The 15,029-nt window shown below is 40.4% G+C and overlaps 1 protein-coding gene across 1 annotated transcript in view; it reads right to left on the minus strand.

Annotated features, from left to right (window-relative positions):
- The window catches only part of LOC126175006 (nucleoprotein TPR-like), a 361,682-nt gene that overhangs the window by 60,558 nt on the left and 286,095 nt on the right, over positions 1-15,029 (minus strand). Inside the window, exon 21 of the mRNA XM_049921492.1 lies at positions 8,575-8,712. Coding sequence (XP_049777449.1) covers positions 8,575-8,712 — 138 coding nt within the window. The remainder of the gene's footprint in view (positions 1-8,574; positions 8,713-15,029) is intronic.

The following is a 15,029-nucleotide window of genomic DNA, read 5'->3' on the forward strand; positions in this document are numbered from 1 at the left end:
GATACAGAACCAGCTTTCACCAGAAAACATGACAAACTTCCACCCTGCCCTCGAATGCCCTCTCACTTGACACCACTGAAGTTGTAATTGGCAGTGGTTTGGGGTCAGTGGAATACACGCATCAGGACATCTGGCTTGGAGCTGTCTTTGAAATAACCAATTTGTAACAGTTTGTTGCGTCACTGTAGGGCCAACTGTTGCTCTAGCTGCTGTTCAGTCTTCCCTCTCGGTAGTGCCATGTGGCTGCCTGGAGCCCTGTCCTCTTGCAACCGTGCAGTCTTGTGGTCATTGCTGCCAGCAATAATGTACAGTGGTTACATTCCTGCCAAGACTTTCTGCAGTTTCACAGACGGAACATACAACTTCTCTAGCCCTATTACATGACCACACTGAAACTCAATGAGGTGTTGATAAAGGCGTCTTTGTTTCCTTAAAGGTATTAGTGACTAACATCAATTCACTAAGTCCAATCTCAAAGTTAACAAACACTCAAGACTGTTACAGTGTGTATTTAAAACAAACCTGATTTGCAATCCCCTAGTGGTTTAAGACGACCACACCCTGGTTCAGGTCGAAAAAAATCAATTTTCGGTTTTCATCATATTTCAACAGATTAAGGTTTTATTTAAGTACTTTGAAAAGGATTCTTTTTAAGCATTTAAAGAGCATTTTCCTACCACGCATGTTTATGTGCCATGACCACTTTTCTGTCATCCACATTTCTGCATATATTTTAGATCTTTATATCCCCTACATTGCAGGTTAGGGATTTCTTTTTTTTACTCCCGAGTGTTTTGGCTACCCTTGGAATGCAACGATTGGTATTCTTTTGTTTCTGTTGTTTATAAACAACACGCTTTCAAACAAGTGGTTAGTTTTGTTCAAGTGTGATTGTGAGTAGTTGTTATACTTACGTTTGCAGTGCTTGTTTACGTGTGTTTTATTGTGTTTATTGAAGATAACGAAACGTAAAGCCATTTTCAAGAAACGACAATTTAGAGGAAACAAGTTTAGAAATCTTTCTGTACAAGAGGTTATGTCGCCTGGCAATGATGTTTCTAGTTGTAATTCCTCAACAAGTGCAACATCAAAGAAGCTCTCACCATTTCAAGAGAGTTACAACAAATTTACTGTAAGTGACAATAGGTGCAATAACATTATTATAAATTTGAGAATATTATCAGATTTAAGTTCTAAATTTGTACAATGTAGACAGTGTGGTGAGTCACAGAATGTGAAAATTTGCGAGAGAGCCAGTGAGAGAAAAGATCTAGCAATTGCTTTGGATTTAATTTGCACTAAATGCTCAGCTGTGATTTCATTTATGAGTTCTTCAAACCCAGATGCAAGTGGCCCCTATGAAATTAATACTAGATTAGTTTATGCCTTACAATCCATTGGCAAGGGCATGGCTGCAGGGAGAACATTTTGTTCAGTGATGAACTGACATCAACCACCAAATAAATTTGAAAAACTGACTGTAATATTAAAGAATGCTGTATGTGAGGTCAGTGAGAAAAGCATGAAACTGGCTGCTAGGGAAGCAGTGGAAGAAAATGATGGATGTTCGGATATTGCAGTTGCACTTGATGGAAATTGGCAGAAAAGAGGACATACTTCTCTGAATGGAGTAGTGACTACCACGAGTGTAGACACTGATAAAGTGTTAGATGTGGAGATAATGTCTAAATATTGCAAATGTTGTAAAGTCAATGAACATAATGAACACAACTGTGTGGCTAATTTTTGAGGAACAAGTGGTGGTATGGAAGTTCATGGAGTACTACAAATATTCCATCGCTCCATAGAAACAACTCCATAGAAACAAGAGGCATATGGTACACCAAATATTTGGGCGATGGTAACAGTAAGGCATACAACAATGTGGTGAACTATAAGCCATTTGGAGGTGCCATTATTAGCAAAATAGAATGTGTAGGCCATGTTCAAAAATGTTTGGGAACAAGGCTGAGAAAACTAACTGTTGATATGAGAGGAAAAAAATTAGAAGATGGAAAATTGTTGACCGGACAAGGTAGGTTAACTAAAAGTGAAATAGAAAACTTCCAGGTATACTATGGGCAGGCAATTATGAGAAATAAAGAAAATCTAGAGGCAATGAAGAGAGATGTTTGGGCCATATTCTTCCATAAGTCCACTACTGATGATAAGCCATGTCATGGATTGTGTCCATCAGGAGAAAATTCATGGTGCAAATACAATAGGGCTCAGGCAACTGGAGAATCTTATTCTCACCAGCATTCTCTTCCTGCTGCTGTTATTAGAGCAATTAAACCTATTTTCAGAGACCTGGCTCATCCTGACCTTCTAAGGAAATATCTGCATGGGCAGACACAGAACCCAAATGAATGTTTCAACAGCATAATTTGGAACCACCTTCCTAAAACTGTATTTGTAGGCATGCATACAACGAAACTAGGAGTTCATGATGCTGTTATTACATTCAACTGTGGTAATATTGGAACGTGTTGGGTACTGAAAAAGCTGGGAATTAATCCTGGTGAAAATATGATCACTGGGCTGCAGCACTGCGATAAAATGAGAATAGCCAATGCAGACAGGTCTGCATCTAATATGGCCAAGAAAGCAAGACAAACACCCAAGAAGGTGAAAATGAAGCTGGATGACCTGCTAGAGGCTAAAGAAGGGCCATCATATGCAGCAGGACAGTTTTGATTAACTGTAAGCAACAAATTTCAGAAGTTTTTTCCTTAAAGTCAATTTCCTGCAAACTAAAATTTTTAGTACATATGCCCCATTATATCAGAAACTATCAATGATAAATGAATGAAATTTTCAGACTCTGCATAACATAAAAAGCCACCATTCATTAATATTTCCCCATTCGAAAGTTCACAAAAAATATTTTCTGCAGAAAAAAACTTAATATTTTGTGTTAAAAAATTTAGAAAATTATTTCTTAAAAACTATAAAAAGGATAAAGCAGATTTTAGTACAGTTGACTCTATTAGCATCATGTAACATACAGTAAAAATATTAAGGTCATGCATCAAATAGTGTTTTCAGATATGGGTCAAATACTTGCCTAAATTAACATGGGTTAGATAGGCAGGGTGTAGTCCCCTTAACTGGCATCACTCTGATGCAATTGGTGTGAAATCTGAAGAGAGATAATCTTTCAGATGTAGAAACACACCTACCAACTTTTGTTTATGTTGCTCAACTCCTTCCTGGTGCTGCAATTTTTCTTTTGTCAGTGTACATCGTTCACATCTCATCGCCCCCCCCCCCCCCCCCCCCGCCTCCTCCTCCCTCTGTCCATCTCCTTCATCCCCTCTCTCAACCTCTCCCCTCCTCCCCCACTCACTATCCATCTCCTCCCCCCCTCTCTGTCCACCTTATCCCCCCCCCCCCAATCCATGTCTTCCTTTCCCCATTCTGACTGGAAAATTCCTCAGCCACCCTCACACTCTGTCCATCTCCTCCTCCTCCTCCTCCTCCTCCTCCTCCTCCTCCTCTCTCTGCTTAGTCACGGATATTTGCATGTGTCTCCCTTGAAAAGCATTCCAATACAATCCACATAACACATTCCTCTTTGTGGTAAGCCTATAGATGTCACGGATACCAACCATTTACATGTCAACTCACACCTGCATTGGAGCTAGGTGGTTGCTGTCCGCACAGTGCTTCTTCCCAGACAATTATATGTATGTGCTGTTTGAGGCTTTCCCGGCGCTCCAACTGCTTCATAGGTTCCTGGGAATTACGCCGGATAATACTGTAGAAACCGCAAAATATTTCAGCGAGACAACTGCCCGCCATCTTCAGGTGCTACAGTCACATCGCTGAGAAGCTCACCAATTTATATGTTGGCTTTCTAGAACAGCGCAGGCGCCATTGGGGGCATAACGTCGTCGAAGACGTCATGGACGGCGTTGAATACCACAGCCCTCTGCTGGAGAAACGGTTCTCGGTCTGCGGAAGCGCACCGCAGTGCGGGAAAATGCGGCTGGGTGCGACGGACCTCGTTCGGGCGCACGAGGTGTTGGCGCACGATTTAAGCATTTGTGCTAAGGTTTTTCCATCTTCGTTGACTCGGTGCAGTTGCTAATCTGCGGCTGACGATTCCTTAGTGCCGCCAAGGCTGGCTCCTAGGCTTTGCTCAGGTGAAACCCTGTGTCTCTGTTTATTAGGTCATGCTTGTACGTATTTCGACCGCCTCTTTGATGATGGAGCCCCAGTATGTGGAAGCATACAAGACGATCTTGGTTTCATGCCATATCCCGTGTCAAGGCAGTGTTCAGCAACTGCAGATTTCTCTGGCTGACCCAACCTCATGTGACGTTTATGTTTGTCGCATCTGTCTTTAACCATACAACACGTCTGGCCAATATAAGACTTCCCATAGTGGCACAGGATTTTATATATTCCTGGTCTTCTCAAGCCGAGGTTGTCTATAACAGAGCCCAGCACTGACTGCACTCGCGCTGGTGGCCGGAAAACACATTTAATCTGGTATTTCTTGAAAATTCTGCATATCTTAAAAGTGCATAGGACTAGAGTCATCTCCGATCAGGGCAGCTTATCGGCAGAGCTTAGCCATCTCCGCTCTGTGTTTGCCCAGAACAGGTACTCCGAGAAGCAGATCCAGAATGCATTTCAACCAGCACGCTCCAAAACTTAAGAAGAGCCTGAAGAACCAGAGAACACCACGGGGGTTGGTTTTTCTACCTTATGATGATGGCGTATCTTTTAAGATGGGCATAATTTTCAAGACATACCAGATTAAATGTGTTTTCCGGCCCCCAGCACGAGTGCAATCAATGTTGGGCTCTGTTAAAGACAACCTCGACCTGAGGAGACCAGGAATATATAAAATCCCATGCCACTGTGGGTTGTCTTATATTGGCCAGACGTTCGTACGGTTAAGTACAGGTGCAACGAACATAAACGTCACACAAGGTTGGGTCAGCCAGAGAAATCTGCGCTTGCTGAACACTGCCTTGACACGGGACACGGCATGATCTATGAAGAAACCTAGGTCCTCTTGTATGCTTCCACATACTGGGACTCCATCTTCAAAGAGGCGGTCGAAAAACGTACAAGCAGTGACCTAATAAACAGAGACCTGGGGTTTCACCTGAGTAAAGCCTGGGAGCCAGCCATGGCGGCACAAAGGAATCGTCAGCCACCGATTAGCAACTGCACCAAGTCAATGCAGATGGGAAACCTTAGCACAAATGCTTAAATCGTGCGCCAACACCTCGTGCGCGCAAACGGGGTCCGTCGCTCCCAGCCGCATTTTCCCGCACCGCGGCACGCTTCCGCAGACCGCGACCCGTTTCTCCAGCAGAGGGCTCTGGTATTCAACGCCGGCCACGATTCGTCTTCGATGACGTTATGCCCCCGCTGGCGCTTGCGCAGTTCTAGAAAGCCAACATATAAATTGGCGAGCTTCTCAGCGATGCAACAGTAGCACCCGAAGTTGGCGGGCAGTTGTCTCGCTGAAATATTGTGCGGTTTGTACAATATTATCGAGTGTAATTCCTGGGAACCTATCAAGCAATTACATGTACATTGACAAATGTCAACCTATTTTTGTTGTGTGCCAAAACCACACAATACCAGTTATACAGACACATTTCATAGTGCACAAGCATATGTGACTGGCTGAAGTTGCATATCCGGCATGAGCCAATAAGATTCATAAAAATATTGATCATCTTTTCTCCCAATGGATGAAAGTGCAACAAAATATGAACATTACCATGCTTAATGACATGTTCTGATATATGACTTTTTCATTTGGGTGGTCCACAAAAAGTCAAATACAAATCAGAACAAACTAAAGACCTTATCCCTAAGTGCTCAATGTTATATTCAGTATCTATTAGGTACCTAATTGATGCAAAACACACACATCACAACATTACAAGAAAGAAATGTACGTATGAATATGTCTCTTAGACAAATATTTCTTATTTACTATGGCCTCAGCAAACATCAAATTCCCCAAAAATTACTTAAATGTTTTAACTGGAATGCAATTAACTTATATACAGAGATTGAAAAATAAGGAAATCATTTAACTGTAAGACTTACTGCAGTTTTTTCTACCTTATTCACAAATCGATCTTCAGAAAGGTTTCAACTGAACGGTTGGTGACAAATAGTGCTAAAGCCCAAGAGCATATTTTGTGTTATTGCATGCCTAAATTGAAAGGCAAGATGATAAATACAACAAGATAAAGCTATTTACATAGTTAACTGTATTTCCTATCAGTGCTTACAGATATGCCTGTTGGCACCATGCGGGGCATATGGAAACAGAACAGATAACATGAACAGACTAATCCTTACTAAATTGTGAGTTAGCACTTTCTTCCACCAACCCCTTTGATTGAAAAGCTAAAAAACTTTTTGGTGGTTAATGACGACATTTTACAATAATGTTGTACAGATATCCCCCCCCACCCCCCCACCCCCTCCCAGGCAAATTATTCACTGAAATAGTGTGTATGTTCTCCACTTACAAGTGCACTGCAATCTTAAGAGAGAGATATATGTCAAATAGTATATCTAAATTATTACATTAATAGAATAGTTAATTAAATTTGTAAGAGGGACATCCCGAAAGTAAGTTTCATCACAGTTTTTCACACAGAAACTGTATTGCCAAAAACAAACACACCATGGCACCATGAACTAAGCACCTTCCACTGTTTTCTGACATAGTAGCATCAACACTGAGACATTTGCCATAGTGTGCAATTAATTTGAGGAAACGACTCTGGTAAAACTCAGTGCCTCCTCCACCTCAGCATTGGTTTGCAATGTTATTTTCATTCGTGAATGTGGAGAGAACACCCACTTCGATCTTTGTCCTCCACATTTTGCCTTCTTCTCTGAACATGCAACATCAGTGACTTACCATCTGATGAGACATGACCTCTTCACCATACCAGTCTGTAGGCATTCATGAGTAACAAGAGACACTGGACCCATGTGCCATTTATACTAGACAACAGAGCACACTTCCACTGGTGAACATGTTGTTAGTACATGTCTGTCTGCCTTTGTGATGTGTACTTTAATAACGTACATACACTAATCCTTGTTCTATATATCATGAATACAACATTTTGTAATGACGTGGAATATGACACTTTAACATAAGTTATCTTTATGCAAAATAATAATTATTTTTTCAGTTACTACTTCATATCTACAAATTCATCTATTGAGTAGAAGGAGTGGTCATTCAGGAATTCTTTTAATTTGCTTTTAAATGTTGGTTGGCTATCTATCGGACTTATAATACTATTTGGCAAATGACCAAACATTTTTGTGGCAGCATAATTCACCCCTTTTTGTGCCAAAGTGTGATTTAATCCAAAATAGTGAAAATCATGCTTTCTTCTAGTGTTGTAGCCACGCACTTCGCTGTTATTTCTGAATTGGGATGGGTTATTAATGACAATTTCATAAGTGAATATATACATTGTGAAGGTACTGTGAATATCATGAGTTCTTTACATAAATTTCTGCAACGTGATCTTGGGTGGGCTCCAGCTATTAGTCTGATAACACGCTTTTGTGCAATGAATATTTTCTCTCTTAATGACGAAATGCCCAAAAAATATGATGCCATATGAAAGCATAAACATAGTAGGCTAATTTACTGAAATGTTTATCACCAAAATTTGCAATAACCCTAATAGCATAAGTAGCTGAACATAACCGTTTCAGCATATCATCAATGTGTTTCTTCCAATTCAATTTCTCATCAATGCAAACACTAGATATGTTGAGTATTCTGCCTTAGCAACAGATGTCTGTCCATAATTTATATTTATTAATGGTGTTATGCCATTTACTGTACAGAATTGTATAAACTGTGTTTTCTCAAAATTTAGTGAGAGTCCATTTGCAGAGTACCACTTAATAATTTTCTGAAAGACATTGTTTGCAATTTCCTCAGCTGATTCTTACTTGTTGGGTGTGATTACTATACTTGTATTATCAGCAAAAAGAACTAGCTTTGCAACTTCATGAATATAGGGTGGCAAGTTGGTAATATACATTAAGAACAATAAGGGACCCAAAACTAAATCCCGTGGGACACCATTCTTGATACCTCCCCAGTTAGAGGACTCTGCTGGTTTTTGCAGACTATCTGTATTGTTAATGTCAACCTTCTGCATTCTTCCAATTAAATATGAATTAAACCATTTGTGCACTGTCCCACTCATACCACAATACTTAAGCTTAGAAGAATTTCATGATTCACACAATCAAAAGCCTTTGAGAGATCACAAAATATCCCAACAGCATGTCAGTCTGCTGCTACTCTCTCTGCTTCAGTGCCCTGTGTATGTGTCTCTCTCTTCTTCAGTGCCCTGAGAATGTGTCATTCCTCTTCCACTGATGCCCCTTCCACTGCTGAACCAGCAATGGGTATGGATTTATATGGCAATTGTTTGTGTCACTTGCCGTGCCATCTTCTCTTCCAAAAACATGATGAAACTTAGTGTCGGAACATCCCTCATCTGTATACTAACAACATAAAGTAAAATTAGCAGCACAACTCACTTCAGTCTTATCTTGTTCACTAAGGCGTGTTTCTAATACTGCACAGTGCTCCCGCATCACTCGCAATTGTTTTTCCAAATCATCTCGCTCCTTGCAAAACCGCAAGTTGGTTTCACTGAGTGAGTTAAATGATTCATTCTAGAAATAAAATATGGAAAAAGTAACAATCATTAGGCATTTACAGAGTAGCACCCACAAAGTAAAAGAAAACCATCACTTCTGTATTTACAAAATGCAAAATAGCACACAATACTACCCAGACAGGAAGGAAGACAGAAAGTGTCACTTGATATCTGAAGTATGTTCACACATCTCCAATAAACATTAAAACATATTTTGAGCCAAATTATTTCTCACATGGACTGCAAAACAAGATTACTAGCAACTTTGGGGAGAGCCCTTAATTACAATGTAGTGATTATTAACCCTTTCACTGTTACAGATTTGCTCTCTGCATTCCAATGAAGGCGCTTTTGTTGCCATACTGCTCACCAAATGCTGGTGCCTGTGCTGAGAGACGGCATTCTGGCCAACATGAAACACGTATCATCACATTTTTTGAAAACTATTAGGTGAAAAAAATTAATTTTTGCTGAAGTTACAGTCTGATATCTTCACTCGATAAAGAATTAAATTTATTTTCATTTTGCCCTGCATCAAATTAAGTAAAACATTGCACAAAATTTTAAAGAATTTGCAGAGATAAAAATGCTATAGCAAGAAGAAACATGATTTATGGAACATAATACTTATAGAGCAACACGTATGATACAATGATGTACAGGTTGCACGTAGCACCGAACATAATGACTGGACAACAGTAATACAGGTTACAGAATATGCCCAGTACTCATTTGAGATCGCTTAAATCGGGCCACGCCAACTCGAGCATTTAGTGCTTGCACGACCCAGTGCCACACCGGTGCTTTTCCCCTCCCTCCCCTCTTTTCTCCCAAGTAGAGGCTGTATTCATAAGGGGTGTTGAAAAAGATCTCACTGTTACTGAGGAACTGTTGGATGTTATTCCTTTTTTCCTGGCTGCAGAGGAGGTTTTTGAACGACATGCGGCTGTTATTTGAGTGCCTATACAGCATTGGTACTGACAGGGCCCCTGCAATGTTGTCAGAAGGGGGCATTACTTTTCCACAAGTTTAGGTCCACCATGGATAAAGCTGCAAAAATTGCAAAGTTTTGTACAAAGCAATGCTTGAATCATCAAGAATTTACAAGAATTTTTGGAGGATCTTGAATCAACACACAAGGACATTCCTTTTTATTGTGCCCAGAGTATGCCCCAGTAGTTTCCAGTTTGAGCTGATAAACTTCTAGATCAACTCAATTTTGGCAGACTACATTACAATGGTGATTTGATTTCAATTTATAGAGGTGTTGTTTAACAAGAATTCCTGAGGGTTCAAGCTGTTGCCCTGAGCTGTGTTGCTATGTTCAGAACAATGTTCTTTTGTGAACAAGTGTTTTCAATTACGAATATTCTCAAAACAAAAACAAGGTTGAGTTTGTCTGATGCTTTGTTAGAAACTATACTTCAAATTACAACTGCCAAAATGATTGCTCCAAATATCAGAAAATCAGTGGCTTCAAAGCGAAGCCAAAGATAAACAAAGAATGCTGTAAATTAATGCAAAATATGGAACAAAATAAAACTATTCTTTCCGTCTGCATACAAAATTGGTATTATTATTATTATTAATTTTAAAATGTGTGTGCCACTTAATGCACACTGATTTGCCCAGCCACATTCACCAAACAACACAACAACTCTCGCCTCAACAATCACCGCCACAACATGCTCCTCTCCTACCACTGCCACAATGGTGCTGTGTCTGCCTCCCTCACCTTCCCCCACACCACCAACGCTACAGCAGACCACCAGTGCTTTTGTCGGTGCTTACAAAGCACCTGAGTTTGCATGGCCTGGCTTCAACAATAATGTTTCTTTGGTGGCTCACCAGAGCACACCAGGCGGCTGGCCCAGTGGCCTCTGTAACCAGGACTGTGAACTGTATGGACGCGAAATCTCTGAAATTGTGCAGGTCATGAGTGAAGGTACATCAAAAATTGCATTGCATAAGCTTTGTGAATGGTTGATATTAGCTCGTACATTGCAGTGAATGAAATGTAGATAATATATCAAAATTTTATTTAAAATTGAGAGCAGAATGATATCTCATTTTGTTATCGAGCTATTTGGTTTTATATCCAATGGATGATCACGCATGGCACAGTCACTTCATTGTGCATTGCGAATCATACAGTCATAAAATGTGTCATATCTCACATGAACGATTCAAGATATCAAAACAAGGTTTTACATATGTTGTATGATAAATACCTGAAACTCTTTAATCACTGATATATGAAAGTTAACTTCTCTGCAGCAGTGAGAGCTAGGTGCCTCAAGACACACACACACACACACACACACACACACACACACACACACACAGAGAGAGAGAGAGAGAGAGAGAGAGAGAGAGAGACAGACATCCACAGCACTGCAGGAAAAGCCAAGCTGCACACTTATACACATCCACAGAAACTGGGGAACGGTACAGCAGGATGTGATTATACATCCACAGCAGTGAATGGGATAAGGGAACTTACCACGATAGATCTCACTGTTCAATGCATATTTTCACACTGTATAGCTGTTAGTATCCAATAATGTAATGATCTTGGTGGATTGTTTTATGGAGAAGAAATGTATATGGGCTCAACAGCAAACTACACTTAAACAGTACACTGAGACAAAAGTCTGCTGGTCTTTTGGTCAACTGCAGTACAGGTGACATAATGATTGAGTGGCTGTTAAATGACAGTAGCTAACAAGAGACTAGTAGGTGCTGCTGGTTATGCTGATCCCATGCCCTGAGATTCAAATGGACTAAGGCCTCAGGTGAGAGCCCTGACACATAGTTATGCTTTTGTTTACCACTGTTCATGTATCTTACCAAACTATGTGGCCTTGGCAGGCCATTGTACCATGGACAGAAGTGCAAGAGGCAGTACTGCCATGTGAGCTTCTATTGTTTTCCAAATTACAAAACTCTCTGGCCCAAAAAAAAGTTAGCAGTGATGGGAGAAGAGATAAATAAGGGTAAATTAAGGGAAAAAAAGACCAATAAGAGCAAACTGAATTAAAATCAGATTGTGTGTTTTACTACAAGAGGAACATACTAGGAAAGATATTCATGTAGAAGATTAACTGTGAACAAGAAGATTAAAGAACAATAATACAGATATTGTGGAAATCTCAACCAGAATAGCAAGACTTCTGTTAAAAATCAACAACAGAAAATCTATGGAAATCTTCAGGTCTATTGCAACAACATGCTCACAATGAGATGAAGAGGTAAAAGACCTTGTCAAGAGTCATGGAATCTCATAAATGACAGAAAACCTCACCAAAAAGGTGATAATGTGGATTTTAATGCCAAAATCAGACAAATAATTTCTTCAGTTGAAATTTTTGATATGACAGCAGAAAGATCTAAGATCACACTAGTAGAACTGGCTGAGAACAACAACTTGTTTATCCTCAGCATGTACTACCACAGGAAAGCAAATAGAAAATTGGCTTGTTAGGGATAAAACTCAACTAAAAATGAAGCCTATTAAATTTTACCAAATAATAATGGCACTGTCCTAAGCCACTTTCAAATTGTGATTACAGGCTCTTAAAAATAAACACAATACTAGAAAGAAAAAGACTTAATGGCAGAAAGTAAAAAATGCAGACTATGTCACTTTCTCTAAAAACAGAGAGGTATACCCAATTATATTAATCAACAAGTTCAGCATCTCACAATAGATTAGGAACACACAAATGAAATTATGTACCACAATGTGCTTATGCCAACATCCATAGATATTGCAAGAACACAGAAACCAAAAGCAAAGGAAACTTCAAACGGACTGCGCAGTGAATAAACTGAAGGTAAGAATTTCAAGCACTAGGAATATGATATAATTACACAAAACTTTTCATAAGTGTCTCTGAAGATGTGACACACACACACACACACACACACACACACACACACACACACACACACACACACACACCTCTACTGTCCCTGATGACTGATGGAAGATGTGGAGCTATCAAGTGCCATTCCGTCTATGTACGGGGAGGGCATTGCCAGCAAGGAAATCACAGTATCTACGCCTGATCAATGATGTGAGAACAGCTAGCCAAGTGATTTAATGCCAAATAGCCACAAGCTCACTCTCATTTCCAGAATGAGATTTTCACTCTGCAGCGGAGTGTGCGCTGATATGAAACTGCCTGGCAGATTAAAACTGTGTGCCCGACCGAGACTCGAACTCGGGACCTTTGCCTTTCGTGGGCAAGTGCTCTGCCATCTGAGCTACCGAAGCATGACTCACACCCAGTACTCACAGCTTTACTTCTGCCAGTATCTCGTCTCCTACCTTCCAAACTTTACAGAAGATCTCCTGCGAACCTTGCAGAACTAGCACTCCTGAAAGAAAGGGTACTGCAGAGACATGGCTTAGCCACAGCCTGGGGGATGTTTCCAGAATGAGATTTTCACTCTGCAGCGGAGTGTGCGCTAATATGAAACTTCCTGGCAGATTAAAACTGTGTGCCCGACCGAGACTCGAACTCGGGACCTTTGCCTTTCGCGGGCAAGTGCTCTACCATCTGAGCTACCTAAGCACGACTCACGCTCGGTACTCAGAGCTTTACTTCTGCCAGTATCTCGTCTCCTACCTTCCAAACTTTACAGAAGCTCTCCTGCGAACCTTGCAGAACTAGCACTCCTGAAACATCCCCCAGGCTGTGGTAAGCCATGTCTCCGCAGTATCCTTTCTTTCAGGAGTGCTAGTTCTGCAAGGTTCACAGGAGATCTTCTGTAAAGTTTGGATGGTAGGAGACGAGATACTGGCAGAAGTAAAGCTGTGAGTACCGGGCGTGAGTCGTGCTTCGGTAGCTCAGATGGTAGAGCACTTGCCCGCGAAAGGCAAAGGTCCCGAGTTCAAGTCTCGGTCGGGCACACAGTTTTAATCTGCCAGGAAGTTTCACTCTCATTTCTTTTCAAGTCAGCTGAGGTGATGTTTTTTCATCTAGCCTGTGCTACCCTAGATTACGACGCTGCATTTAAGGACTCTGTTGAATAATTAAGTAGACCGATTTTACTGTTGTGCAAAACGAATATTCCTGCATATGAGATTGCTAGAGTGAAGTTGAGTTTGGCGACTACGGGTTGGTATAATTATTCAGTCAAGCAAACTAACTATTGTGTTGGTTTCCACCAGTATCACCATGTCTTTGTTACTATAAGGCATCTGATTTGTATTCAGTTTAACTTGCATCCACAGTGAATTAGTTGCGCAAATTTGTTACTTTTATTGTGCCACAGAACAATTATTTACTTTTATTGTGAAGTTACTGACTTTAGTTTCACATTGTGGTGTTCTTATATGATTGTAGTAACTAACTGTAACTATTGCTATAGCAGATTGCGTCACGGAAGTGCTAGCACTGCAGCTTGACTGGGGTGAGGAGTTGCATTTAGCAGAGTGGGCAAGAAAGAAAGGAGGCGGGGAGTTGGAGAGAAAGTTGGAGAAGGATAGCTGGCAGGGAGAGCAAGTAGGTTGATGGGATAGAAATGTGACCCTCATGAGCTTGGTCTGGTCACAGGCAGGGAAGTTGTGTGCAGTAAACAGCCAACTGAGAGAAAGGAATTGGGACGGAAAGGTAGAATGGAAGAACAAAGAACTGTGGAGGGGTGAGAATGAAAGATGAGTGAAGTTAGGTTCACACAGCAAGTGTGCATATGGAGCACCGCAAGAGGAGACTGAGGGCAAGCTTTGAGTGTACGGAATGTTTTCACTCCTTATTTCAACGGACAAATTTATGAAGATGGTAATTCCTAAATAATAACAATAGCACACAAAAAATTTTCATATTCGAAAAGGCCTTTCAATGCAACACACAAAGAAAATGGCATTAAAATTGTCTATCTTTGGAATGACAGGGAGCTGAATATTAAGACTGTCTTCAATGTTACAAATAACAGATTTCTTTTGTTGAATAGTATGGGATTTTCTTTATTTTCCTTTTACTAAGATAAATATATCACAGGTACACAATTTAAAATTTAGATGAAAGAAGATAATTCCTCAAAACTGAAACAACAATGCAGTTATTGCAACCCCCCCCCCCCAAAGTAAAAGGAAAAAAAAAAAAACCTTATGATTATCACCAAACATATAGGTGGGGGGGGGGGGGGGGGGCAGATTTTAATCAAGCAAAGGAAAATACACTTTAGATCTGAATAGAGCACAATGAAAGTCATGGAATTATAGAGCAGAACAATGAGAATGAACCACTGTCTAGGATTCATAAATTTTGAGTTTACTTAGTCAGTGCAGACTCTACACACTAACAAGGCACATATTAAATATAT

The sequence above is a fragment of the Schistocerca cancellata genome, chromosome 3 (genome assembly GCF_023864275.1).
Source record: "Schistocerca cancellata isolate TAMUIC-IGC-003103 chromosome 3, iqSchCanc2.1, whole genome shotgun sequence".
In the NCBI taxonomy this organism is placed as follows: Eukaryota; Metazoa; Arthropoda; class Insecta; order Orthoptera; family Acrididae; genus Schistocerca; species Schistocerca cancellata.